General features: G+C 52.5%; 1 protein-coding gene across 7 annotated transcripts in view; it reads left to right on the top strand.

The window, feature by feature from the left end:
• Positions 1-15626, top strand: part of LOC144604582 (uncharacterized) — a 151425-nt gene extending 135799 nt beyond the window's left edge. For all 7 annotated transcript variants that reach the window (XM_078419186.1, XM_078419191.1, XM_078419192.1 and 4 more), the window contains 6 exons: positions 3973-4089; positions 6833-6913; positions 7012-7098; positions 9473-9553; positions 11064-11462; positions 14981-15626. In XM_078419186.1, the coding sequence (XP_078275312.1) occupies positions 3973-4089; positions 6833-6913; positions 7012-7098; positions 9473-9553; positions 11064-11462; positions 14981-14986 (771 nt within the window). In that variant the 3' untranslated portion in view covers positions 14987-15626. The remainder of the gene's footprint in view (positions 1-3972; positions 4090-6832; positions 6914-7011; positions 7099-9472; positions 9554-11063; positions 11463-14980) is intronic.
• The last annotated feature ends 9970 nt before the right edge of the window (positions 15627-25596 follow it).

Genomic DNA, 25596 nt, shown 5'->3' on the forward strand with positions numbered 1-25596 from the left:
CAGCACGTTGAGTACTAGCCCAGCGTGTTGAGTACTAGCCCAGCGTGTTGAGTACTAGCCCAGCACATTTACTAGCCCAGAGTATTAGCCCAGCACATTGAGTACTAGCCCAGAGTACTAGCCCAGCACATTGAGTACAAGCCCAACACGTTGAGTACTAGCCCAACATGTTGAGTACTAGCCCAGCACATTGAATACTAGCCCAGTGCATTGAGTACTAGCTCAGTGCGATGAGTACTAGCCCAGCACGTTGAATACTAGCCCAGTGCGTTGAGTACTAGCCCAGTGTGTTGAGTACTAGCCCAGTGCGTTGAGTACTAGCCCAACAAATTGAGTACTAGCCCAGTGCGTTGAGTACTAGCCCAGTGCGTTGAGTACTAGCCCAACACGTTGAGTACTAGCCCAGTGTGTTGAGTACTAGCCCAGTGCGTTGAGTACTAGCCCAGTGCATTGAGTACTAGCCCAGTGCGTTGAGTACTAGCCCAGTGCGTTGAGTACTAGCCCAGTGCGTTGAATACTAGCCCAGTGCGTTGAGTACTAGCCCAGTGCGTTGAGTACTAGCCCAGTGCGTTGAGTACTAGCCCAACACGTTGAGTACTAGCCCAGCACATAGAGTACTAGTCCACCCCAGTAATGTTGTAACCCTCTCGTTATCTCATCCACTCTGAGCCGTTTCTGTTTCCCGTCTGATTTACCATTTCAATCCTCTAAATTAGTGCTTTAATCCAACATGAACGCAGAGACATGCTTATTTCCAGTAAATGATTGTAATCTCGCATCATTTAATCTGTACCATGTGCTGCGTTTATTAAAGGAACTAAATTACCATTTGATCTTGCCCATTCTTCAGCTGCTGCATCTCCAGCAATGTTGAAACTATCTCTAAACTAAACTAATGTTGTACAAGGGCAGCATTTTGCTGGTGACTGAGTCCTCCATTAAAGGCAATGTTTGGGTCAAGAGTGTTAACATTCTTCACACTTTGGCTTCATTTTGCCCCATTTGCGTTTGTGTTTTAAATGTGTCCGTGGTCCGGGTAATTAGACATTGGGTGGGAACAGTAGTAGCCAGCACTGCAATGTACAATTCCACTTTGTCACCTTGAGGTGGACGTTGGGCAACTGATGGGTGTTTTTTTTTTGAAGATCTAGTAAGAGTTCAAAGAATTTAACCCATTATTTCCCCATGTTGAGCTGCAGTTATGAGTTCCTTGGTGTTTCTTCTGCGTGAATAGTTATTTCTGATGTCCGTTGTGTTTGTTAGCTAAACCTGCTCATTTTTATTCCCTGAGTCCTCTATAGGTCCAAACATTGTCTTTCACAGACTTGACCGTGAAATTATACCGTGGGGTACAAGTGCTTATAATTGTCTGGCTTCATGCCTCTGCCTTTGGGAATCAACAAACATAACAACTGGTTCAACATTAAAGGCTAAGAGAGGAATTGCACATTTGGCCATTTTAATCCGCAGTTAGATTGTATTTGCCTGGAGATTAGGCCAATATTTGTAGAAGCACAATGGTCTGGATTATTAGTTGGCCAAAGTAAGTCAAGTCAAAACGTTTCTCCATGGTCTCCAACTGGAGGTAAAGGAACTGCTTGGAAGTAGTGATCATCATATGATTAGTTTTAAACTGCAATTTGAGAAGGAGAAGGTTAAATCGGAAGTGTCAGTGTTGCAGTTGAACAAAGGGGACTATGAAGGCATGAGAGAGGAGCTGGCCAAGGTCGACTGGAAAGGGATCCTAGCAGGACTGACGGTGGAACAGCAATGGCAGGAATTTCTGGCCATAATCCGGAAGATGCAGGATCATTTCATTCCAAAAAGGAAGAAAGATTCTAAGGGGAGTAGGAGGCGACCGTAGCTGACAAGGGAAGTTAGGGATGGGATAAAATTAAAAGAAAAGATGTATAACACAGCAAAGAGTAGCGGGAAGCCAGAGGATTGGGAAACTTTCATAGGACAACAGAAGGTAACAAAACGGGCAATACGGGCTGAAAAGATGAAGTACGAGGGGAAGCTGGCCAAGAATATAAAGAAGGACAGTAAAAGCTTCTTTAGATATGTGAAGAGAAAAAGAGTAGCAAAGTCAAATGTGGGTCCCTTGAAGGCAGACACGGGTGAAATTATTATGGGTAACAAGGAAATGGCAGAAGAGTTGAACAGGTACTTCGGATCTGTCTTCACTAAGGAAGACACAAACAATCTCCCAGATGTACTGGAGGACAGAGGATCTAGGGGGGTAGAGGAACTGAAAGAAATTTTCATTGGGCGAGAAATAGTATTGGATAGACTAATGGGACTGAAGGATGATAAATCCCCTGGGCCTGATGGTCTGCATCCCAGGGTCCTCAGGGAGGTGGCTCGAGAAATAGTGGACGCATTGGTGATCATTTTCCAATGTTCAATAGATTCAGGATCAGTTCCTGTGGATTGGAGGATAGCTAATGTTATCCCACTTTTCAAGAAAGGAGCGAGAGAGAAAACGTGGAATTACAGACCAGTTAGCCTGACTTCGGTGGTGGGGAAGATGCTGGAGTCAATTATTAAAGAGGTAATAATGGTGCATTTGGATAGCAGTAAAAGGATAAGTCCAAGTCAGCATGGATTTATGAAAGGGAAATCATGCTTGACTAATCTTCTGGAATTTTTTGAGGACGTGACAAGTAAAATGGATGAAGGGGAGCCAGTGGATGTAGTGTAGACTTTCAGAAAGCCTTTGATAAGGTCCCGCACGGGAGATTGGTGACTAAAATTAGAGCACGTGGTATTGGGGGTAGGGTGTTGACATGGATAGAAAATTGGTTGGCAGACAGGAAGCAAAGAGTAGGAGTAAACGGGTCCTTTTCAGAATGGCAGGCAGTGGCGAGTGGAGTGCCACAAGGCTCGGTGTTGGGGCCGCAACTGTTTACCATATATATTAATGACTTGGAAGAGAGAATTAGAAGCAACACCAGCAAGTTTGCGGATGACACAAAGCTGGGTGGCAGTCTGAACTGCGAAGAGGATGTTAGGAGGTTGCAGGGTGACCTGGACAGGTTGAGTGAGTGGGCAGATGCGTGGCAGATGCAGTATAATATAGATAAATGTGAGGTTATCCACTTTGGTGACAAAAACAAGGAGGCAGATTATGTTCTCAATGGAGTTAGGTTGGGTAAGGGGGAGGTGCAGCGAGACCTGGGTGTCCTTGTACACCAGTCACTGAAAGTTGGCGTGCAGGTACAGCAGGCAGTGAAGAAAGCTAATGGAATGTTGGCCTTCATAACAAGAGGATTTCAGTATAGGAGTAAAGAGGTTCTTCTGCAGTTGTATAGGGCCCTGGTAAGACCACATCTGGAGTATTGTGTACAGTTTTGGTCTCCTAATTTGAGGAAGGACATCCTTGTAATTGAGACAGTGCAGCATAGGTTCACAAGATTGATCCCTGGGATGGTGGGACAGACATATGAGGAAAGATTGAAAAGACTAGGCTTGTATTCACTGGAGTTTAGAAGGATGTGAGGGGATCTCATAGAAACATATAAAATTATAAAAGGACTGGACAAGCTAGATGCAGGAAAAATGTTCCCAATGTTGGGCGAGTCCAGAACCAGGGGTCACAGTCTTAGAATAAATGGGAGGCCATTTAAAACTGAGGTGAGAAAATACGTTTTCACCCAGAGAGTTGTGAATTTGTGGTATTCTCTGCCACAGAGGGCAGTTGAAGCCAAATCACTGGATGGATTTAAGAGAGAGTTAGATAGAGCTGTAGGGGCTAGTGGAATCAAGGGATATGGGGAGAAGGCAGGCACGGGTTATTGATTGGGGACGATCAGCCATGATCACAATGAATGGCGGTGCTGGCTCGAAGGGCCGAATGGCCTCCTCCTGCACCTATTTTCTATGTTTCCATCACCTGATTGGTAGGTTCGGTAAATTAAAGCTACAAAAATATTAGCAATGAAAAAATGTGGGTGTTGTTTTATTTTTCAGGATGTTCAGAAAGTAAAAGCTGGACTGCCAAGTGAGGGACCTACTGCACAAATGGAAACGTCCTCCAAAGAAACAACTTTACCGTTGGACATCAAAACTCCTTCCAAAACCACTCAGGTATCGGGGATGCTGACTCAGCCCTTATTGCAGTTGGACAGTGGTTAGATGTGGGTTTGTGGGTGAAATTATTCTGTTCCATGTTCCGTTAGTGGCGGCGCCAGGCAGAAGCCTGGGTTTGGTCCTTGCCCGGGTTGGGTTAGAGAGAGACCACGCGCTGTCCACGGGCACCCTGGGGGATCTCTGGGAGAGAAGGAATGGGTGACGTGTCGGGTCTCGACCTGAAACGTCACCCATTCCTTCTCTCCTGAGATGCTGCCTGACCTGCTGAGTTTCTCCAGCATTTTGTGAATAAATACCTTCGATTTGTACCAGCATCTGCAGTTATTTTCCTACACAACCTCTGCACACAGGTGCCGGGCCAATGGATGGACATTGACCGATCACTGGACCATCTGACCACTGGACCATCTGACCACTGGACCATCTGACCACTGGACCATCTGACCACTGGACCATCTGACCACTGGACCATCTGACCACTGGACCATCTGACCACTGGACCATCTGACCACTGGACCATCTGACCACTGGACCATCTGACCACTGGACCATCTGACCACTGGACCATCTGACCACTGGACCATCTGATCACTGCCCCTTGGCCCCTGGGCATGACTTACAAAGTCCACATGCGCACAATTTGCAGGCCGCATTGAGGCCATGTGCCGCACTGCCATTTACATAGAAACATAGAAAATAGGTGCAGGAGGAGGCCATTCGGCCCTTCGAGCCAGCATCGCCATTCAATATGATCATGGCTGATCATCCACAATCAGTACCCCGTTCCTGCTTTCTCCCCATATCCCTTGATTACGTTAGCCCTAAGAGCTAAATCTAACTCTCTCTTGAATGCATCCAGTGAATTGGCCTCCACTGCCTTCTGTGGCAGAGAATTCCACAGATTCACAACTCTGGGTGAAGAAGTTTCTCCTCATCTCAGCCCTAACTGGCCGACCCCTTATACATGGGCTGACCGCTGTATCCAGTGACTGTCGAGGAGCACTGACTTGCTGAAGAATCTTTGCCTGTCACCTCTGTTGTGCTGCATCCACCTTTCCACGGGTGGAACGTAAACTATTGTTTACATTTTATCTGCACGGCTCCAGACGTGGGGCCTTCACATCATTATTTTATTTTATATTTGACGTTGAAACACTCAGACCTTCAAATAAAACTGGGAACCCCTGAAGTGCAAGATGGAGATGAATGCTAGATGTAGAGACACCGAGTGTCCACTCCCTCCACAGATGCTGCCTGACCCACCGAGTGTCCACTCCCTCCACAGATGCTGCCTGCCCCACCGAGTGTCCACTCCCTCCACAGATGCTGCCTGACCCACCAAGTGTCCACTCCCTCCACAGATGCTGCCTGACCCACCGAGTGTCCACTCCCTCCACAGATGCTGCCTGCCCCACCGAGTGTCCACTCCCTCCACAGGTGCTGCCTGACCCGCTGTCTGTCCACACGCTCCACAGATGCTGCCTGACCCGCTGAGTCTGTCCACACGCTCCACAGATGCTGCCTGACCCGCTGTCTGTCCACACGCTCCACAGATGCTGCCTGACCCGCTGAGTCTGTCCACACGCTCCACAGATGCTGCCTGACCCGCTGAGTCTGTCCACACGCTCCACAGATGCTGCCTGACCAATCGAGTCTGTCCACACGCTCCACAGATGCTGCCTGACCCACCGAGTGTCCACTCCCTCCACAGATGCTGCCTAACCCGCTAGGTTCCTCCAGCACTTTGTGTTTTGTTCAAGATTCCAGCATCTGCAGTTTCTTGCGTCTACCATTAAGTTTGTAGTCCGTTATATAAAGGTTAGAATAGTATTTTTACAAAGGACAAACTTCTCTGATCTGGACATTTCTAAATTATTTTGATTGAGCTTTTACACATTATTTTTCTGGTCCTAGTGTAGTTTATTGTCACGTGTACAGAGGTACAGTGAGAAGCTTGTGTTGGGTGCTAACCAGTCAGCGGAAAGACAATACATGATTACAATCGAGCCGTCCACAGTGTGCAGATACATGATTAAGGAGTAACGTTTAGTGCAAGGTAAAGCCTGCAAAGTCTGATCAAGGATAGTCCGAGGGTCTCCAATGAGGTAGATAGTAGTTCAGGACTGCTCTCTAGTTATGGAAGGATGGTTCAGTTGCCTGATAACAGCATTTATCTTGGAATTATGTTTATATTTTCCACTGGTATACTGACACCCAGTTCTTAGTGACTTGTGATATCAGTCTGGTGAGCTCAGTAAATTCATGCACCAGTGGCCATAAACAGGGCGATGGAAATGCACCCGTGTTGCAGCAGATTCTCAGCACCAGACACCCAGCTTCAATTCTGTCCTCCGGTGCTGTGTGTGGAGCTTGCACGTACTCCCTGTGAACGGACGGTTCCCGCGAGAGCTCTGATTCCCTCCCACACCCCAAATATCTGCACGTTAGTTACTGTGTGGGTGTGTGACAGGTGGTTAACTGATGACAGGAGAATTTTAAAACGGGGTTAATGTAGGATTTGTGTAAAGTAGGTCAGCACAGATACGTTGGGCTGAAGGGCCAGCTTTCATGCAGAATCCTTACAGGGCAAGCCCCACCGAGTGTCCACTCCCTCCACAGGTGCTGCCTGACCCACCGAGTGTCCACAACATTAATCCTATAGTTTGGGGAAGTAGAACATTCAGCATGTTACAGTGATGTTTAATCTGTTTGTTGACAGTTGTGTCTGTGTTTTGTGTAGATCACCAACAGTACAGATTCGGGACATGAAGTTGTAACAAGCTGTGAAAGAGTTGTGACGGAAACTTCACCTGTGCCAGCGGTACGTTGCTCGCTGTTAATCTCACGCCTGACCAGACGTTTCCTTTCAGTGGCTGTGAAGCTGAGCTCTGACCGCTGTGTATTTGGCTGTTGTTTCAGGTGGACAGTGGGGCCGCGGCGGTCAACACCTCCCAGTCAGTGACATCAGAAACTATATCCACGTCAACCACAACTCATATCACCAAGGTAACCGTCTTCCTGGACAGGACTGTCCCCAGGGGCTACAGAAATGCAATTGTATGTTGTTAACATTCCCGAGCTTTTTCTGGTGATGCGGTGGTGCAGCGGGTAGAGCTGCTGGTACACCCACTGCCCCACACCACGGGTGCTGTCTGTACGGAGTTTGCACGTTCTCCCCGTGACCTGCGTGGGTTTTCCCCAGGATCTCCGCTTTCCTCCCACACTCCAAATATGAACAGGTTTGGGGATTAATTGGCTTGGTGTACTTGTACTCTCACCCTAGTGTGTGTAGGATAGTGCTAGTGTGTGGGGATCGCTGGTCGGCCTGGACTCGGTGGGCCGAAGGGCCTGTTTCCACACTGTATCTCTAAACTAAACTAAACTAAAAATGATTGAACTAGATGAAAGGTGTTGAGGTGTTTGGTGTTTCAGCGTGTAGTTGTGTTCCAGTGGTCAGTGTGGCTGAGTTTGTAGGTGACCTATTTAAAGCCCAGCAGATGTGACCACCAGAGCAGTGGTCGGTCCAAACACAACTTCACGTCAATTCCACTTTTAGCCTGAGTTAAAATCTGGCACGCTAGTTAGCCGAATGTGCTGGGATTGAGCATATTTTTCTTGATTCAGATACTTTCTAGTGCCAAACACTTGGGAATTCTGATTTTATCACAGATCATAAATCTGGCCCATCGGGTCTGCTCTGCCATTTGATCACGGCTGGTATCCTGCCTTCTTCCCGTAACCTACGATGGCATAACTAATCAAATACCTGTCAATCTCCGCCTTCCAAATACCCATTGACTTGGCTTCCACAGCCGTCTGTGGCAATGAATTCCACAGATTCACCACCCTGTGACCAAGGAACCACCTCCTGATCGCCATTCTAAAGATACGTCCTTTTATTCTGAGGCTGTGCCCTCTGAACACCTAGACTCTCCCACTGGTGGAAACATCCTCCCCACATGCACTCTATCCAGGTCTTTCATTATTCAGTACGTTTCAATGAGGTCCCCCCTCATCCTTCTAAACTCCAGCGAGTACAGGCCCAGTGCTGTCAAACGCTCATCATACGTTAACCAAATCATCCCTGGGGTTATTCTTGTAAACCTCCTCTGGACCCTCTCCAGAGCCAGCACATCCTTCCTCAGATACGGGGCCCACAATTGCTTACAATACTCCAAATGCGGCCTGACCAGCACCTTATAGAGCCTCAGCATTACATCCTTACTCTAATGTTTTAATCCTCTCAAAATAAATGCTAATATTGCATTTGCCTTCCTTACTTAACTTGCAAATGAACCTTTTGGGAATCCTGCACCATTTGATATGTGCTCTGATCTGGTGGGTGTGTGACATTCATGGACACGAGTTGTCACATTGAGAAGCACCAGTCCGTGCCAAGAGTTCCCTTTGGGTATGGCAGCTGCCCCCCACCCCTGAGGCCCACAGTCCCAGTGATAGCTGCCCCCACCCCTGAAGCCCACAGTCCCAGTGGCAGCTGCCCCCACCACTGAAGCCCACAGTCCCAGTGGCAGCTGCCCCCCACCCCTGAAGCCCACAGTCCCAGTGGAGACTGCCCCCCACCCCTGAAGCCCACAGTCCCAGTGATAGCTGCCCCCACCCCTGAAGCCCACAGTCCCAGTGATAGCTGCCCCCACCCCTGAAGCCCACAGTCCCAGTGGCAGCTGCCCCCACCCCTGAAGCCCACAGTCCCAGTGGCAGCTGCCCCCCACCCCTGAAGCCCACAGTCCCAGTGGAGACTGCCCCCCACCCCTGAAGCCCACAGTCCCAGTGATAGCTGCCCCCACCCCTGAAGCCCACAGTCCCAGTGATAGCTGCCCCCACCCCTGAAGCCCACAGTCCCAGTGATAGCTGCCCCCCCACCCCTGAAGCCCACACTCCCAGTGGTATTTGCCCCCACCCCTGAAGCCCACAGTCCCAGTGGCAGCTGCCCCCACCCCTGAAGCCCACAGTCCCAGTGATAGCTGCCCCCACCCCTGAAGCCCACAGTCCCAGTGATAGCTGCCCCCACCCCTGAAGCCCACAGTCCCAGTGATAGCTGCCCCCCACCCCTGAAGCCCACACTCCCAGTGGTATTTGCCCCCACCCCTGAAGCCCACAGTCCCAGTGGCAGCTGCCCCCACCCCTGAAGCCCACAGTCCCAGTGATAGCTGCCCCCACCCCTGAAGCCCACAGTCCCAGTGGTACCTGCCCCCCACCCCTGAAGCCCACAGTCCCAGTGGTACCTGCCCCCCACCCCTGAAGCCCACAGTCCCAGTGGTAGCTGCCCCCCACCCCTGAAGCCCACAGTCCCAGCGTGGTCAGGCTAATGTTCTTGTTCTTGTTCAAACTCAGTTTCTGAAATATTTTATTATTTATTCAGTCAGTGAAAGGAGGATTCTCTGAAACCAGGATTGAGAAGAGAATCATCATCACAGGAGATGCAGATGTGGATCAAGACCAGGTACCAATCTGTTTGTTGTTGGCACGTTAAGTGTTTTATGGAACAATGAAGTTCTTACTTACAGCAGCACAACAGATCGGAGACCAGTTCACAGGATAAATCGCACGTACAACTTGTCAGCCCATCTTTAAATGATAGGAACTAGTTTATTTTCCCTTTCCGAAAGAGTAATTTTGAATGACTTCAGGAGATGGCAATTAGAATGAGTTGGTGCTGGGAGCTTAATGTTGGGAAGGGGATACAATTGGAGATCGGAATTCAGGATTTCCAAATGCAGAATAAACATAAATGTAATTATGTTATTAACTAAATCAAACTGTGTGATGGCAAAATACAATAACCCCATCACGTCATTTTGCACAGGATTAGTACTGGTGTCAGGGGTTATAAGGTCATAGAAACATAGAAACATAGAAAATAGGTGCAGGAGTAGGCCATTCGGCCCTTCGAGCCTGCACCGCCATTCAATATGATCATGGCTGATCATCCAACTCAGTAACCTGCACCTGCCTTCTCTCCATACCCTCTGATCCCTTTAGCCACAAGGGCCACATCTAACTCCCTCTTAAATATAGCCAATGAACTGGCCTCAACTACCTTCTGTGGCAGAGAATTCCACAGATTCACCACTCTCTGTGTGAAAAAAAACGTTCTCATCTCGGTCCTAAAAGACTTCCCCCCCTTATCCTTAAACTGTGACCCCTTGTTCTGGACTTCCCCAACATCGGGAACAATCTTCCTGCATCTAGCCTGTCCAACCCCTTAAGAATTTTGTAAATTTCTATAAGATCCCCCCTCAATCTTCTAAATTCCAGCGAGTACAAGCCGAGTCTATCCAGTCTTTCTTCATATGAAAGTCCTGCCATCCCAGGAATCAATCTGGTGAACCTTCTCTGTACTCCCTCTATGGCAAGAATGTCTTTCCTCAGATTAGGAGACCAAAACTATACGCAATAGACCAAAACTGTACGCAATTTTAGGTCATAGGTGATAGAATTAGGCCATTCGGCCCATCAAGTCTACTCCGCCATTCAATCATGGCTGATCTATCTCTCCCTCCTAACCCCATTCTCCTGCCTTTTCCCTCTTAACCCCTGACACCCGCACTAATCAAGAAACTATCTATCTCTGCTATAAAAATATCCATTGACTTGTGGCCTCCACTGCGTTCTGTGGCAAAGACTTCCACAGATTCACCGCTCTCTGGCTAAAGAAATTCCTCCTCAAGGAATGTCCTTTAATTCTGGGAATGAAGTTATGGGGAGAAGACAGGAGAATGGAGTTAGGAGGAATTTGCAAGGCACTTCTATTCTCTTTTGTCTGATATCTTCTGCCAGTTATCAACGTTTCAAACAATTATAAAGAAAGAGCATGATTTATAATCAGACATGAACATTTGCTACCAAACTCTACTGAACAAGGAAGTCATTGTGTCTGTGTAGTTCTTTCATTTATGTAGCGACCAGTTTTCTCCGGGACTGTGTGTCTCACTCATTGCTCCGTGCTGCAGGCTCTAGCCCTGGCCATCAAGGAAGTGAGACAGCAACATCCTGACATGCTGGTGACAAAGGCAGTGGTTTACAAAGAGTCCCAGGCAGAGTCAGACCAGACCATCAAGGGGTCAGACCAGACCACCAAGGGGTCAGACCAGACCACCAAGGATCCAGACCAGACCACCAAGTCAGACCAGACCACCAAGGATCCAGACCAGACCATCAAGTCGGACCAGACCATCAAGGGGTCAGACCAGACCACCAAGGAGCCAGACCAGACCACCAAGTCAGACCAGACCACCAAGGGGTCAGAGCAGACCACCAAGGAATCAAAGCAGACCACCAAGTCAGAGCAGACCACCAAGGAATCAAAGCAGACCACCAAGGAGTCAGACCAGACCACCAAGAAGTCAAAGGTAAGGCCGTGCAGGCGGGCGGTTTATTAACGCGGTCGTTGTCAGCCGTTAGTTTCTTCACTCCTGTGTAAATCACACCTGCTGCATCTCTTCATTCACATATCCCCTCATTCATCTTTCTTTGAAGTTGTGGGATTAGGTGGAACTCTATGAGGCAAGATAGAGAGATTGATTCCTGGGATGGCAGGACTTTCATATGAAGAAAGACTGGATAGACTCGGCTTGTACTCGCTGGAATTTAGAAGATTGAGGGGGGATCTTATAGAAACTTACAAAATTCTTAAGGGGTTGGACAGGCTAGATGCGGGAAGATTGTTCCAGATGTTGGGGAAGTCCAGAACAAGAGGTCACAGTTTAAGGATAAGGGGGAAGTCTTTTAGGACCGAGATGAGAACGTTTTTTTTCACACAGAGAGTGGTGAATCTGTGGAATTCTCTGCCACAGAAGGTAGTTGAAGCCAGTTCATTGGCTATACTTAAGAGGGAGTTAGATGTGACACACACCCCACCCCCACACACACTCCCCACCCCCACACACACTCCCCACCCCCACACACACTCCCCACCCCCACACACACTCCCCACCCCCACACACACTCCCCACCCCCACACACACTCCCCACCCCCACACACACTCCCCACCCCCACACACCCAACCCCCACACACACTCCCCCCACACACACTCCCCACCCCCCCACACACCCCACCCCCACACACCCAACCCCCACACACACTCCCCACCCCCACACACCCAACCCCCACACACACTCCCCACCCCCACACACTCCCCACCCCCACACACACCCCACACACACCCCACCCCACCCCCACACGCACTCCCCACCCCCACACACACTCCCCACCCCCACACACACTCACCCCCCACACACTCACCCCCCCACACACACTCCCCACCCCCACACCCCATCTCCACACACACTCCCCACCCCCACACATACTCCCCACTCCCCACCCCCACACACTCCCCACCCCCACCCCCCACACACACTCCCCACCCCCCACACACTCACCCCCCACACACACTCCCCACCCCCACTCCCCACCCCCAAACACACTCCCCACCCCCACACATACTCCCCACTCCCCTCCCCCACACACACTCCCCACCCCCACACACACTCCCCACCCCCACACACACTCCCCACCCCCCACACACTCACCCCCCACACACTCACCCCCCACACACACTCCCCACCCCCATTCCCCACCCCCAAACACACTCCCCACCCCCACACATACTCCCTACTCCCCACCCCCACACACACTCCCCACCCCCACACACACTCCCCACCCCCCACACACTCACCCCCCACACACACTCCCCACCCCCACCCCCACACACACTCCCCACCCCCACACATACTCCCCACCCCCACACACACTCCCCACCCCCACACACACTCCCCACCCCCACACACACTCCCCCCACACACTCACCCCCCACACACTCACCCCCCACACACACACTCACCCCCCACACACTCACCCCCCACACACGCACCCCCCACACACACTCCCCACCCCCACTCCCCACCCCCACACACTCCCCACCCCCACACACACTCCCCTGGACATCTGCCACGTTGCCCACCTTGACCGTGCCCACTGGTCAGTGGTGTCCATCCCACCCTGGTGCTGACCGTCCCATCCAAGCCCTGGCCTCTGCCACTTTGACTGACGTAGCCCCCCCCCCCCCCCCCCCGTCCTGGTGAAGCAGGGACGAGTTTCACTTCCTCAGATGCTGCCGACTGACAGAGTTCTTCCAGCATTGCTGGGGTTTTTTCAGATTCCAGATCAGGGATTTATTTTCCATGTGTGATGAATGATGCTGAGATGTGTTGGTGTGAGTGTGTGTGTGAGTGTGTGGGGTGTGTGTGAGTGTGAGTGTGTGTATGGGGTGTGAGTGTGTATGGGGTGTGAGTGTGTGGGGTGTGTGTGTGAGTATGGGGTGTGAGTGTGTGTGTATGGGGTGTGAGTGTGGGGTGTGAGTGTGTGTGAGTGTGTGTGTGTATATGGGGTGTAAGTGTGTATGGGGTGTGAGAGTGGGGTGTGTGTGTGTGAGTGTGTGTATGGGGTGTGAGTGTGTGTATGGGGTGTGAGTGTGTATGGGGTGTGAGTGTGTGGGGTGTGTGTGTGAGTATGGGGTGTGAGTGTGTGTGTATGGGGTGTGAGTGTGGGGTGTGAGTGTGTGTGAGTGTGTGTGTGTATATGGGGTGTAAGTGTGTATGGGGTGTGAGAGTGGGGTGTGTGTGTGTGAGTGTGTGTATGGGGTGTCAGTGTGTGTATGGGGTGTGAGTGTGTGGGGTGTGAGTGTGTGTGAGTGTGTGGGGTGTGAGAGTGTGGGGTGTGAGTGTGTGGGATGTGTGTGTGTGGGGTGTGTGTGTGTGGGGTGTGTGTGTGTGTGGGGTGTGTGTGAGTGTATGGGGTGTGTGTGGGGTGAGTGTGTGTGAGGTGTGAGTGTGGGGTGTGAGTGTGTGTATGGGGTGTGAGTGTGTGGGGTATGTGTGTGTGAGTGTGGGGTGTGTGTGTGTACGTGAGTGTATGGGGTGTGTGTGAGTGTGTGGGGTGTGTGAGTGTGGGGTGTGTGTGTGTACGTGAGTGTGTGGGGTGTGTGAGTGTGTGGGGTGTGAGTGTGTGGGGTGTGTGTGGGGGGGGGTTGTGTGTATAGAGTGTGTGTGTGTGTGTGTGTGTTTGGGGGGGTTGTGTGGGTGTGGGTGTTCAAAATAGTCCCTCTTCCCCCCCCCCCCCCCTCCCTGATAATAAACTGCCAGTGCACTGTTAGAGATACAACAGCAAACAGGGTTTGAATTTGTTTTTATTGGTTATTTGGTGCTGAAAAACTAAAAGCCTCAGAGCAAGAATGATGTCAGGAGCCTGTGTCTAACACATCTGAATAACACGGATAAATGGACACAACATGCTGGTTTGTAACTCAGACTGAAGAAGGGTCTCGACACACAATGTCACCCATTGCTTCTCTCCAGAGATGCTGCCTGTCCCACTGAGTTACTCCAGCATTTTGTGTCTATCTTCGATTTCAACCAGCGTCTGCACACATAGAATGGAAGCAAGAACAGCCAAGAGGTGAAAGTGGGCAGAGTGGAATTGAGTGGATTCATTTATTTCAGTTTAAACTGCATTTCTTGTAAAACACGATAGTTGTGTTGTCCGAGGCAATTTACTTTCTTTGCTTCAAATGGGTTGAATGGATATACTGACAGAATATTCTGCTTCGATGGAGAGGAACAGAATTATCAAACAAATTGGCCTCTGATTCCTCCCCACCTCTCGTTATCTTGCCCACGAGTCAGGCTGTTAGTTAACGTCTACCTTTCAGATGTGAGAGGATTTCACTCACAAACTATAATTTACAGACAGTGGACAGTTTAATAACTGATACAAGGCTGCCAACCATTTAGATTGCCGTTTAGCATTTGTCACGGGCGTTGGGTTGGAAGCTGTTTAAGTTGCTGATCCTCTCTCCCCTCCTCCTCCAGGAGTAACGAGGCGCCAGGACCATCCACCATACGTCAGGGGTAGACGTGGAATCATTACGCTGCCCTCATCGATGCTGAACTCTGCTACCTTCCAACTTCACGCAGAAGAAACGGGAAAGAATATCATTATTAATATAAAAAGAAATATATACCCGCTACGCAAAAAGACATTTCAGTTCTTATCACCGCCGAGAAAGTAGAACATTTGCAAGTCCAGAAAACGCATGTTGATGGGAATGTAAACACAAAGTAGAACTTGTAAGCATCCCCCCCACCCAGCCCAGCCGAAGCCGAGCGTCTCCAGCAAGCGGGAACTACACAGAACAGCTTCTGGAGGTGGAAGCAAGATCTTGCAACTGATGTCCACATGCCTACACTCGGGATGTTGACTACATTCCCTCTCTGATGTCCTGGTATAGGTCGGCAGCTATCACTCAAGATATCCCGCGCGAAGATGGACAGAGCAGTTGCTAGTTTGGATGTGCATTAATTTATATTGAAGTCTGCTTATCTGGTAATATAAAGATTGGATGTGATCCTCGTCGGAGGTGTGTAATATTAATGGTAACCTGCGTCGGTTTTCAACCCGAGGCCCTGGTCTGACAGCTGTTTGTGTTTTTTTGTAAAATAAAAGAAATCTTAATTATTTGAAAGTGAATAATTTTAGGCAAATGAGTTTTCACTGATGTCTTAATCAAATGATAGTGGATAGAAATTTGTTAGCACCAACTAGCCGTTACAGCTGATGTTTATAGGAAGGTGATTCAGTGAAATACTTAGCAATGGTTCACAGACGACACAATGTTTTGGGCCACACTTGTTTCCCAGTCCACTCCATGGCGTGTCATCAGACCGGGACCGGGGTTATTTTCCTTGGTTTGTACTGAATGTGTAAGAACCGTTACAGGGAAATGACACCATTTGGTCCTAAGGTGAGAAGCAATGTTGTGTGTCAGGGTCAGGCAGCGCTATACACACAGGGGAACTGCTTTAGGCACTGAGCATGACACGGGACACAGGACACGGGACACGGGACACGGGACACGGGACACGGGACACGGGACACGGGACACGGTTCACATCGCCCGTCGTTGGTGACTGTGGACCAGACAACAGTCTCTGCGGCCACACGATCCCTTGTGCATGCAAAGATAACGCGACAAACCGCTGAGAGAACCAAAATATTTGCACAATTGGCATTTAATCAGTTGTCATTCATTTGTTTACCATTGCTAAATATATTTTTGATAGGGTTGTTTTAGTGATTTATCCAAGATTTTAAAATGAACATGAGTGATGAAGTATTTGAAAATCTTTCCATTTGTATCAAGAACTGACATGAAGTTGCGTGCATGAGGTGCAGCCAAGCACGTTAGTGCGGATCCCAGCCAAGCACGTTAGTGCGGATCCCAGCCAAGCACGTTAGTGCGATTCCCAGCCCGCCTGCCCGCCCGCCAGCATTGCCTCTGTTCCTCCACAGTTCTATGATATGTATCCATTGTATCCTTTTACTTCAAAGTGAAATAAATGTGCCAGATACATCTGTGGTGTACCCTCTCAGTCTGTGTGTCAGCAGCACACTCTGGTTTATTATCATTTATAGACACAAGATGCCTGGAGTAACTCAGCGGGACAGGCAGCATCTCCGGAGAGAAGGAATGGGGGACGTTTCGGGTCGAGTCCCTTCTTCAGAAGGATCATTTAACTGACAGTTGATCAATTAAATTCCTATTTGCTGCAGCCTTACATTGTGCAATAACACAGGTAATGTGTAATAATCAAACGTGCAATTAATAATGTGTAGAAAGAAAGTGCAGATATTGGTTTACACTGAAGATAAGATACAAAATGCTGGAGTAACTCAGCTCTGTAACTATAATAGTGCAAAGCCCAAGTCGGTAGTGTAACCACACAGTCCATGGAAGATCACACTCGCTGAGGTCAGTGTTGTGCGGTGCTCGAGCCTGATGGCTGCTGGGAAGAAGCTGTTCTTGAAACTGGAGGTCACGGTTTTCAGGCTCCTGTACCTTCTCCCCAATGGTAGCAGCGAGATGAGAGTGTGGCCAGGGTGGTGTGGGTCAGTGAGAGTGTGGCCAGGGTGGTGTGGGTCAGTGAGAGTGTGGGTCGGGGGTGTGGGTCAGGGTGGTGTGGGTCAGTGAGAGTGTGACCAGGGTGGTGTGGGTCAGTGAGAGTGTGGGTCAGGGGGGTGTGGGTCAGGGTGGTGTGGGTCAGTGAGAGTGTGGCCAGGGTGGTGTGGGTCAGTGAGAGTGTGGGTCAGGGGGGTGTGGGTCAGGGTGGTGTGGGTCAGTGAGAGTGTGGCCAGGGTAGTGTGGGTCAGTGAGAATGTGGCCAGGGTGGTGTGGGTCAGTGAGAGTGTGGCCAGGGTGGTGTGGGTCAGTGAGAGTGTGGCCAGGGTGGTGTGGGTCAGTGAGAGTGTGGCCAGGGTGGTGTGGGTCAGTGAGAGTGTGGCCAGGGTGGTGGGTCAGTGAGAGTGTTGGCCAGGGTGGTGTGGGTCAGTGAGAGTGTTGGCCAGGGTGGTGTGGGTCAGGGGGGTGTGGGTCAGTGTGGTGTCGGTCTTTGATATTCTTTGAGTTCCTTTTGAGGCAGCGCAAAATGGCAGCTAGTAATGTGATTGACCCACACACTGCCCCACACACTGCCCCACACACTGCCCCACCCACAGACCCACACACTGCCCCACACACTGCCCCACACACTGCCCCACCCACAGACCCACACTGCCCCACACACTGCCCCACCCACAGACCCACACACTGCCCCACACACTGCCCCACACACTGCCCCACCCACAGACCCACACTGCCCCACACACTGCCCCACACACTGCCCCACACACTGCCCCACACACTGCCCCACCCACAGACCCACCCACAGACCCACACACTGCCCCACACACTGCCCCACCCACTGCCCCACACACTGCCCCACACACTGCCCCACCCACTGCCCCACACACTGCCCCACACACTGCCCCACACACTGCCCCACACACTGCCCCACCCACAGACCCACACTGCCCCACACACTGCCCCACCCACAGACCCACACACTGCCCCACACACTGCCCCACACACTGCCCCACTACACTGCCCCACCCACAGACCCACACTGCCCCACACACTGCCCCACCCACAGACCCACACTGCCCCACACACTGCCCCACCCACAGACCCACACACTGCCCCACACACTGCCCCACACACTGCCCCACACACTGCCCCACACACTGCCCCACACACTGCCCCACACACTGCCCCACACACTGCCCCACACACTGCCCCACACACTGCCCCACACACTGCCCCACACACTGCCCCACACACTGCCCCACACACTGCCCCACACACTGCCCCACACACTGCCCCACACACTGCCCCACACACTGCCCTGGCCACACTGAGCAACTGGGGCTCCCGACGACATTAGAACCTGCTCTGTCTAAACGCTGCCACTCAAGTTGTCAGTGGGTGTCTTGATTAGTGCGGGTGTCAGGGGTTATGGGGAGAAGGCAGGAGAATGGGGTTAGGAGGGAGAGATAGATCAGCCATGATGGAATGGCGGAGCAGTTGATGGGCCGAATGGCCTCATTCTACTATTCCTAATGACCTTATGATTAGCTGCTCAGGAAAGGACGAAATGCAAAACTGGGAAGAGACTCTGGTTTTGTGGATAATTTAAAGGTTTCCCGGTGGCCATCATCCCAACTCCATCACTTGCTTTCCAGAATGAGACCTTAAAATCCACATGTACAGGTGGGCTGCTAATACTCAGGTGAAAACTCAAGAACAGGTGTTCTCTTTAGAAACATAAACAGGTGTTTTGAGAAGTATTTTGGAGAATGTGTAGAAAGACATTCCATGGTGAGATGATCATTAAATCGGGTTGAGTTAGCATGCTGGGAATATCGAGATGGTCAGTGAGATGAATGGAATGTTGGCCTTCATAACAAGAGGAGTTGAGTATAGGAGCAAAGAGGTCCTTCTGCAGTTGTACTGGGCCCTAGTGAGACCGCACCTGGAGTACTGTGTGCAGTTGTACAGGGCCTTAGTGAGACCGCACCTGGAGTACTGTGTGCAGTTTTGGTCTCCAAATTTGAGGAAGGATATTCTTGCTATTGAGGGCGTGCAGCGTAGGTTTATTAGGTTAATTCCCGGAATGGCGGGACTGTCATATGTTGAAAGACTGGAGCGACTAGGTTTGTATACACTGGAATTTAGAAGGATGAGAGGGGATCTTATCGAAACGTATAAGATTATTAGGGGGTTGGACATTTTAGAGGCAGGAAACATGTTCCCAATGTTGGGGGAGTACAGAACCAGGGGCCACAGTTTGAGAATAAGGGGTAGGCCATTTAGAACGGAGATGAGGAAAAACTTTTTTAGTCAGAGAGTTGTGAATCTGTGGAATTCTCTGCCTCAGAGGGCAGTGGAGGCCAATTCTCTGAATACATTCAAGAGAGAGCTAGATAGAGCTCTTAAGGATAGCGGAGTCAGGGGGTATGGGGAGAAGGCAGGAACGGGGTACTGATTGAGAATGATCAGCCATGATCACATTGAATGGCGGTGCTGGCTCGAAGGGCCGAATGGCCTACTCCTGCACCTATTGTCTATCTTCCACAGAGGGGACTTTGAACAAAACGAAGCCAAGGTCAGCCACTGCCTGCCATTCATCTGTTTCCTGGTTTCATTTGTAGGTGCACTAACAGCCTGTCTGGAGGTCACTGTCTGGTCATTTGACGGTCCTGTCTGGAGGTCACTGGTCATTTGTAGGTCCTGTCTGGAGGTCACTGTGGTCATTTGCAGGCCCTGTCTGGAGGTCACTGTGGTCATTTGTAGGTCCTGTCTGGAGGTCACTGTCTGGTCATTTGCAGGTCCTGTCTGGAGGTCACTGTGGTCATTTGTAGGTCCTGTCTGGAGGTCACTGTCTGGTACTTTGCAGGCCCTGTCTGGAGGTCACTGTCTGGTACTTTGCAGGCCCTGTCTGGAGGTCACTGTGGTCATTTGTAGGTCCTGTCTGGAGGTCACTGTGGTCATTTGTAGGTCCTGTCTGGAGGTCACTGTGGTCATTTGTAGGTCCTGTCTGGAGGTCACTGTCTGGTACTTTGCAGGCCCTGTCTGGAGGTCACTGTGGCCATTTGCAGGCCCTGTCTGGAGGTCACTGTGGCCATTTGCAGGCCCTGTCTGTATGTTACCGTCTGATCACATTATCCACGACATCTTTCTCTGTAAATCGTTTGAATCCATCATTTCCATTAACCACTATCTGCAATTTTTCAAATCCAGGATTATTTTCTACCATGTGTATCCTGTTCATTGTTTTTCTTTGAATTATTTTATATCTATTTTGTTTCTTTATGAAAATGTGATAATTTTGTAAATGCTGTGAACTTTAAAGGCGTGCCAATAAATACCTTGTTATCTTTCACCTGCCAATAAACGTTAGCAACTGCTGGGTATTTACACCAGCAAAATAGACTTCATTTTCATTGCTGCCGGTTCTTTATTTAATCAGAATTACAATTGTCATTGTCACAATTGAAATGTCATAATTAAGATTGTCAATTGTTGTTATATTGGAAGGATGGCATTTTGTTTCACATCATTAATCATGATTGTTCCGCACCAGGACTGAACCATAAACTGCATCAGTGCATTTAAAAGGGTGAAAACCTGGTGCTAATGATGCAGGGGTCAGAGGTCACCCTAGTCCAGAGGTCACCCTAGTCCAGGGGGCAGGGGTCACCCTAGCCCAGGGTGCAGAGGTGACCCTAGTTTCCTTGCATGAGATCACACATCAATGCAGCTTCCAAAGATTGTGTGTGTCGATTATAACTGGTTTTCTTTATCTTTGTAGTTACGTCTTAAAGCAAACTGGTTACAAAACATTAATGCCCCAAGGAACAACAATTTATATTTGGAGCAAAAACTAACTATTGAAGGGACTTGGTTGGTCGGGCAACATCTGCGCAAGTTCTCATTTTAGAAACATAGATAATAGGTGCAGGAGGAGGCCATTCGGTCCTTCGAGCCAGCACCGCCTTTCACTGTGATCATGACTGATCATCCACAATCAGTGCCCCGTTTCTGCTGTCTCCCCACATCCCTTGATCCCGTTAGCCCGAAGAGGTAAATCTAACTCTTGAAAACATTCAGTGAATCCACTGCCTTCTGTGGCAGAGAATTCCACAGATTTCCGGCTCTGGGTGGCACACCAGGAGATGGCCGGACTGCTTCACATCATGGATGAATGTGGGGATGCAGGGGGCCAGGGGGGCAGAGGGCCAGGGGGGCAGAGGGCCAGGGGGGCAGGGGGGCAGGGGGCCAGGGGGCAGGGGGGCAGAGGGCCAGGGGGGCAGAGGGCCAGGGGGGCAGGGGGGCAGAGGGCCAGGGGGGCAGAGGGCCAGGGGGGCAGAGGGCCAGGGGGCCAGAGGGCAGGGGGGCAGAGGGCCAGGGGGGCAGAGGGCCAGGGGGGCAGAGGGCCAGGGGGGCAGAGGGCCAGAGGGCAGAGGGCCAGGGGGGCAGAGGGCCAGGGGGGCAGGGGGGCAGGGGGGCAGAGGGCCAGGGGGGCAGGGGGGCAGAGGGCCAGGGGGGCAGAGGGCCAGAGGGCCAGGGGGGCAGGGGGGCAGAGGGCCAGGGGGGCAGGGGGGCAGAGGGCCAGGGGGGCAGAGGGCCAGGGGGGCAGAGGGCCAGGGGGGCAGAGGGCCAGGGGGGCAGGGGGGCAGAGGGCCAGGGGGGCAGGGGGGCAGAGGGCCAGGGGGGCAGGGGGGCAGAGGGCCAGGGGGGCAGGGGGGCAGAGGGCCAGGGGGGCAGGGGGGCAGAGGGCCAGGGGGGCAGGGGGGCAGAGGGGCAGGGGGCCAGGGGGGCAGGGGGGCAGAGGGGCAGGAGGGCCAGAGGGCCAGGGGGGCAGAGGGCCAGGGGGGCAGGGGGGCAGAGGGCCAGGGGGGCAGAGGGCCAGGGGCTGCACTGAGGCGAGCGGGTGCTCACAGCGCTCAGGTGTGACCTCCTGGAGGTTGTTGGCTCGCTCACCCAGCACCAACTACTGAGTTACTGCAGCCTTTAGTGTCTGTCTCTGATGGGCATCAGAAGCTCCCTGACTGCATATCTGCACAAGCATTGGAACAGCAAGCTCCTTCACAACGTCGAGTTGCACAAGGTTACAAATGTGCTCTGCCACTGCAGAATGTTCCCACAGTATTTCTCAAGAGTATTAATTGAAAATGATTCATTGTTCGATTGTAATCATGTATTGTCTTTCCTCTGATTGGTTTGCACAACAAAAACTTTTCACTGTACCTCAGTGCAATAAACAAAACTAAATAGAGGCAAAAAGCTGGAGTAACTGAGCGGGTCAGGCAGCATCTGTGGAGAACATGGAGTCCCCCCCCGCGGGCCTCCCCCAGCGACCGTGTCGACCCACACCGCTCCACTGCCCAGCAGCAGGTCACAGCCGTCACTGTATCCGGCCCCTGGGACCGAACAACAGGCTGCAGCTCCACCTGGCCCACACACACCGCGCTGGGCCCCACACACACCGCTCTGGGCCCACACACACCGCGCTGGGCCCACACACACCGGGCTGGGCCCACACACACCGCTCTGGGCCCACACACACCGGGCTGGGCCCACACACACCGGGCTGGGCCCACACACACCGGGCTGGGCCCACACACACCGGTCTGGGCCCACACGCACCGGTCCGGGCCCACACGCACCGGTCCGGGCCCACACGCACCGGTCTGGGCCCACACGCACCGCGCTGGGCCCACACGCACCGCGCTGGGCCCACACGCACCGCGCTGGGCCCACACGCACCGCGCTGGGCCCACACGCACCGCGCTGGGCCCACACGCACCGCGCTGGGCCCACACGCACCGCTCTGGGCCCACACACGCACCGCGCTGGGCCCCACACACACCGGTCTGGGCCCACACACACCGGTCTGGGCCCACACACACCGCGCTGGGCCCCACACGCACCGCGCTGGGCCCCACACGCACCGGTCTGGGCCCACACACACCGCGCTGGGCCCACACACACCGCGCTGGGCCCACAGACACCGCGCTGGGCCCACACGCACCGCGCTGGGCCCACACGCACCGCACTGGGCCCACACGCGCACCGCGCTGGGCCCCACACACACCGGGCTGGGCCCACACACACCGGTCTGGGCCTACACGCACCGCGCTGGGCCCACACACACCGGTCTGGGCCTACACGCACCGCGCTGGGCCCACACACACCGCGCTGGGCCCCACACGCACCGCGCTGGGCCCACACACACCGGTCTGGGCCTACACGCACCGCGCTGGGCCCCACACGCACCGCACTGGGCCCACACGCGCACCGCGCTGGGCCCCACACACACCGCGCTGGGCCCACACACACCGGTCTGGGCCTACACGCACCGCGCTGGGCCCACACACACCGGTCTGGGCCTACACGCACCGCGCTGGGCCCCACACACACCGCGCTGGGCCCCACACACACCGGTCTGGGCCCACACACACCGCGCTGGGCCCACAGCCCCCACCAGGCAGAGCCCCTCAGCACTGCTGGGTCCTACTGCCCACCCTCTACTACAGGTAACTGCAGCAGGGGTTCCACTGGGTCTCCCCCTTCCCCCTCTAGCCAGGTGACCCCCAGTACTCCCCACATCGGTCCTCATGCCCCCCTCTGCCCAGCTAACCCACCACCCCCCCACCATACATCCCCTCCCCCTCCACCTGCCCCCCTGCCTCCATCCAACCCCAACCCCCACCATTGCCGGGTGTTCACCATCCCCCCTGACCTCCCCCTTTCAGACACCGAACGGTCTGTCCTCAGCAGAGGCCTTACCTTTGTTCCCCCCCGCCCCCACATCAACGAGTTCCGCGTTGCCATGACGTGGAGCTCTTCTTTCTCCGCCTCCGAGCCTTTTTCCATGGTAAGGAGTCCCGACCCCGCACTGATGACCCCTTCTCCCGTCTCCAAGGGACCCCCCCCCCGTGTGGCCAACTACCCTCACTAGAACTTTTTATCTCAAACAAAGGGGATGGAAGATCGGTCGGGCCAGTTGCCAAAGAGCATGGCCTCGCTCTTCCTGCGGTTTACCCTGGCCCCCGTGGCCAACTCAAACTGGTCGCAGACGCTGATCAGTCTGCGGACCGACCCTGGATCCGAGCAGAAGACCGCGACATCGTCCATGTACAGGGAGGCCTTGACCTGAGTGCCCCCACTGCCTGGCAGTGTCACTCCTCTTATGCTCGCATCCTTCCTGATGGATTCGGCAAAGGGTTCAATGCAACAGACGAACAAGACAGGGGAGAGAGGGCAACCCTGCCTGACTCCAGACCTGACGGGGAAGCTGTCTGATTCCCACCCATTAATTTGTACTGCACTACAGATATCGGAGTAGAGCAGTTGTATCCACTTCCTGATTCCCTCCCCAAAGCCCATTTTGGAGAGCACGTCCCTCATGTACGTGTGCGATATCCTGTCAAAGGCCTTCTCCTGGTCCAAGCTGACCAGGCAGGCATCCACCCGTCTGTCCTGCACGTAGGCAATGGTATCTCTCAGCAGCACCAGGCTGTCTGAGATTTTCCTGCCAGGTACAGCACAGGTTTGGTCCGGGTGGATCACCTGTCCCAGAGCAGACTTGACCCGGTTGGCGATGGCCTTAGACAGGATCTTGTAGTCTACATTCAACAATGTGATGGGTCTCCAATTCCTTAAGTCATTCATCTCCCCCTTCTGCTTGTAGATCAGGGTGATGTTGCCCTTCCTCATAGAGTCTGACATGCTGCCGGCTAGAAGTATATCGTTGTACACTTCCAGCAGGTCCGGGCCCACCCAGTCCCACAGAGCCGAGTACAACTCTGCCGGTAAGCCATCGCCTCCGGGAGTTTTACTCGAGTCAAAGGAACGGATGGAGCCAGTCAGCTCCTCCAGGGTCAGTGATTTGTCCAGACTCTCCCGCTTGCTGTCGTCCAAGACTTCCGTGATGGAGGACAGGAAGTTCTGGGAGGCGGTGCTGTCTGTGGTCTTTACATCGTACAGATCCTTATAAAAGGATCTGCAGATCTTGAGCATGTCTGACTGCGAGGATGTTACCGAGCCGTCCTCCTCCCTAAGGCTTTTGATCACAGAGCTCCCCCTGTGAACCTTATGGAAGAAGTAACGTGAGCACGTCTCATCCTGCTCAACATGGCGGACCCTGGACCGGAAGATGATCTTGGAGGATTCAGAGGTAAAGAGCCGAGCTTGCCGGCCCTTCAACTCTCTCAGTTCCTCCCTCACATCCACCCCTCTCCTCTGCAGAAGGAGTAGCTGCTGCAAATCTGTCTGGAGTTGACACAGTTCCCTCTTACCCTGTCTTGCTCTCTGAACACCTTTGGAGACGAAGAACTTCTTGATGTTCTCCTTTGTTGCCTCCCACCAGAGTGTCGGGGAGTCAAAGAGGGGCCTCACAGTTCTCCAACATGCGTAGTCCCTCTTTAGCTCCTCAACGTTCTCCGGGGTCAACAGCTCCACGTTTAGCTTCCACGTCCCTCTGCCCGCCTTCCGGTCCTCCTGTAGGTGACAGGTGGCCTGAAGGAGGCAGTGGTCAGAGAAGAACAC

This window comes from Rhinoraja longicauda, chromosome 22, assembly GCF_053455715.1.
Source record: "Rhinoraja longicauda isolate Sanriku21f chromosome 22, sRhiLon1.1, whole genome shotgun sequence".
Classification (NCBI taxonomy): domain Eukaryota; kingdom Metazoa; phylum Chordata; class Chondrichthyes; order Rajiformes; family Arhynchobatidae; genus Rhinoraja; species Rhinoraja longicauda.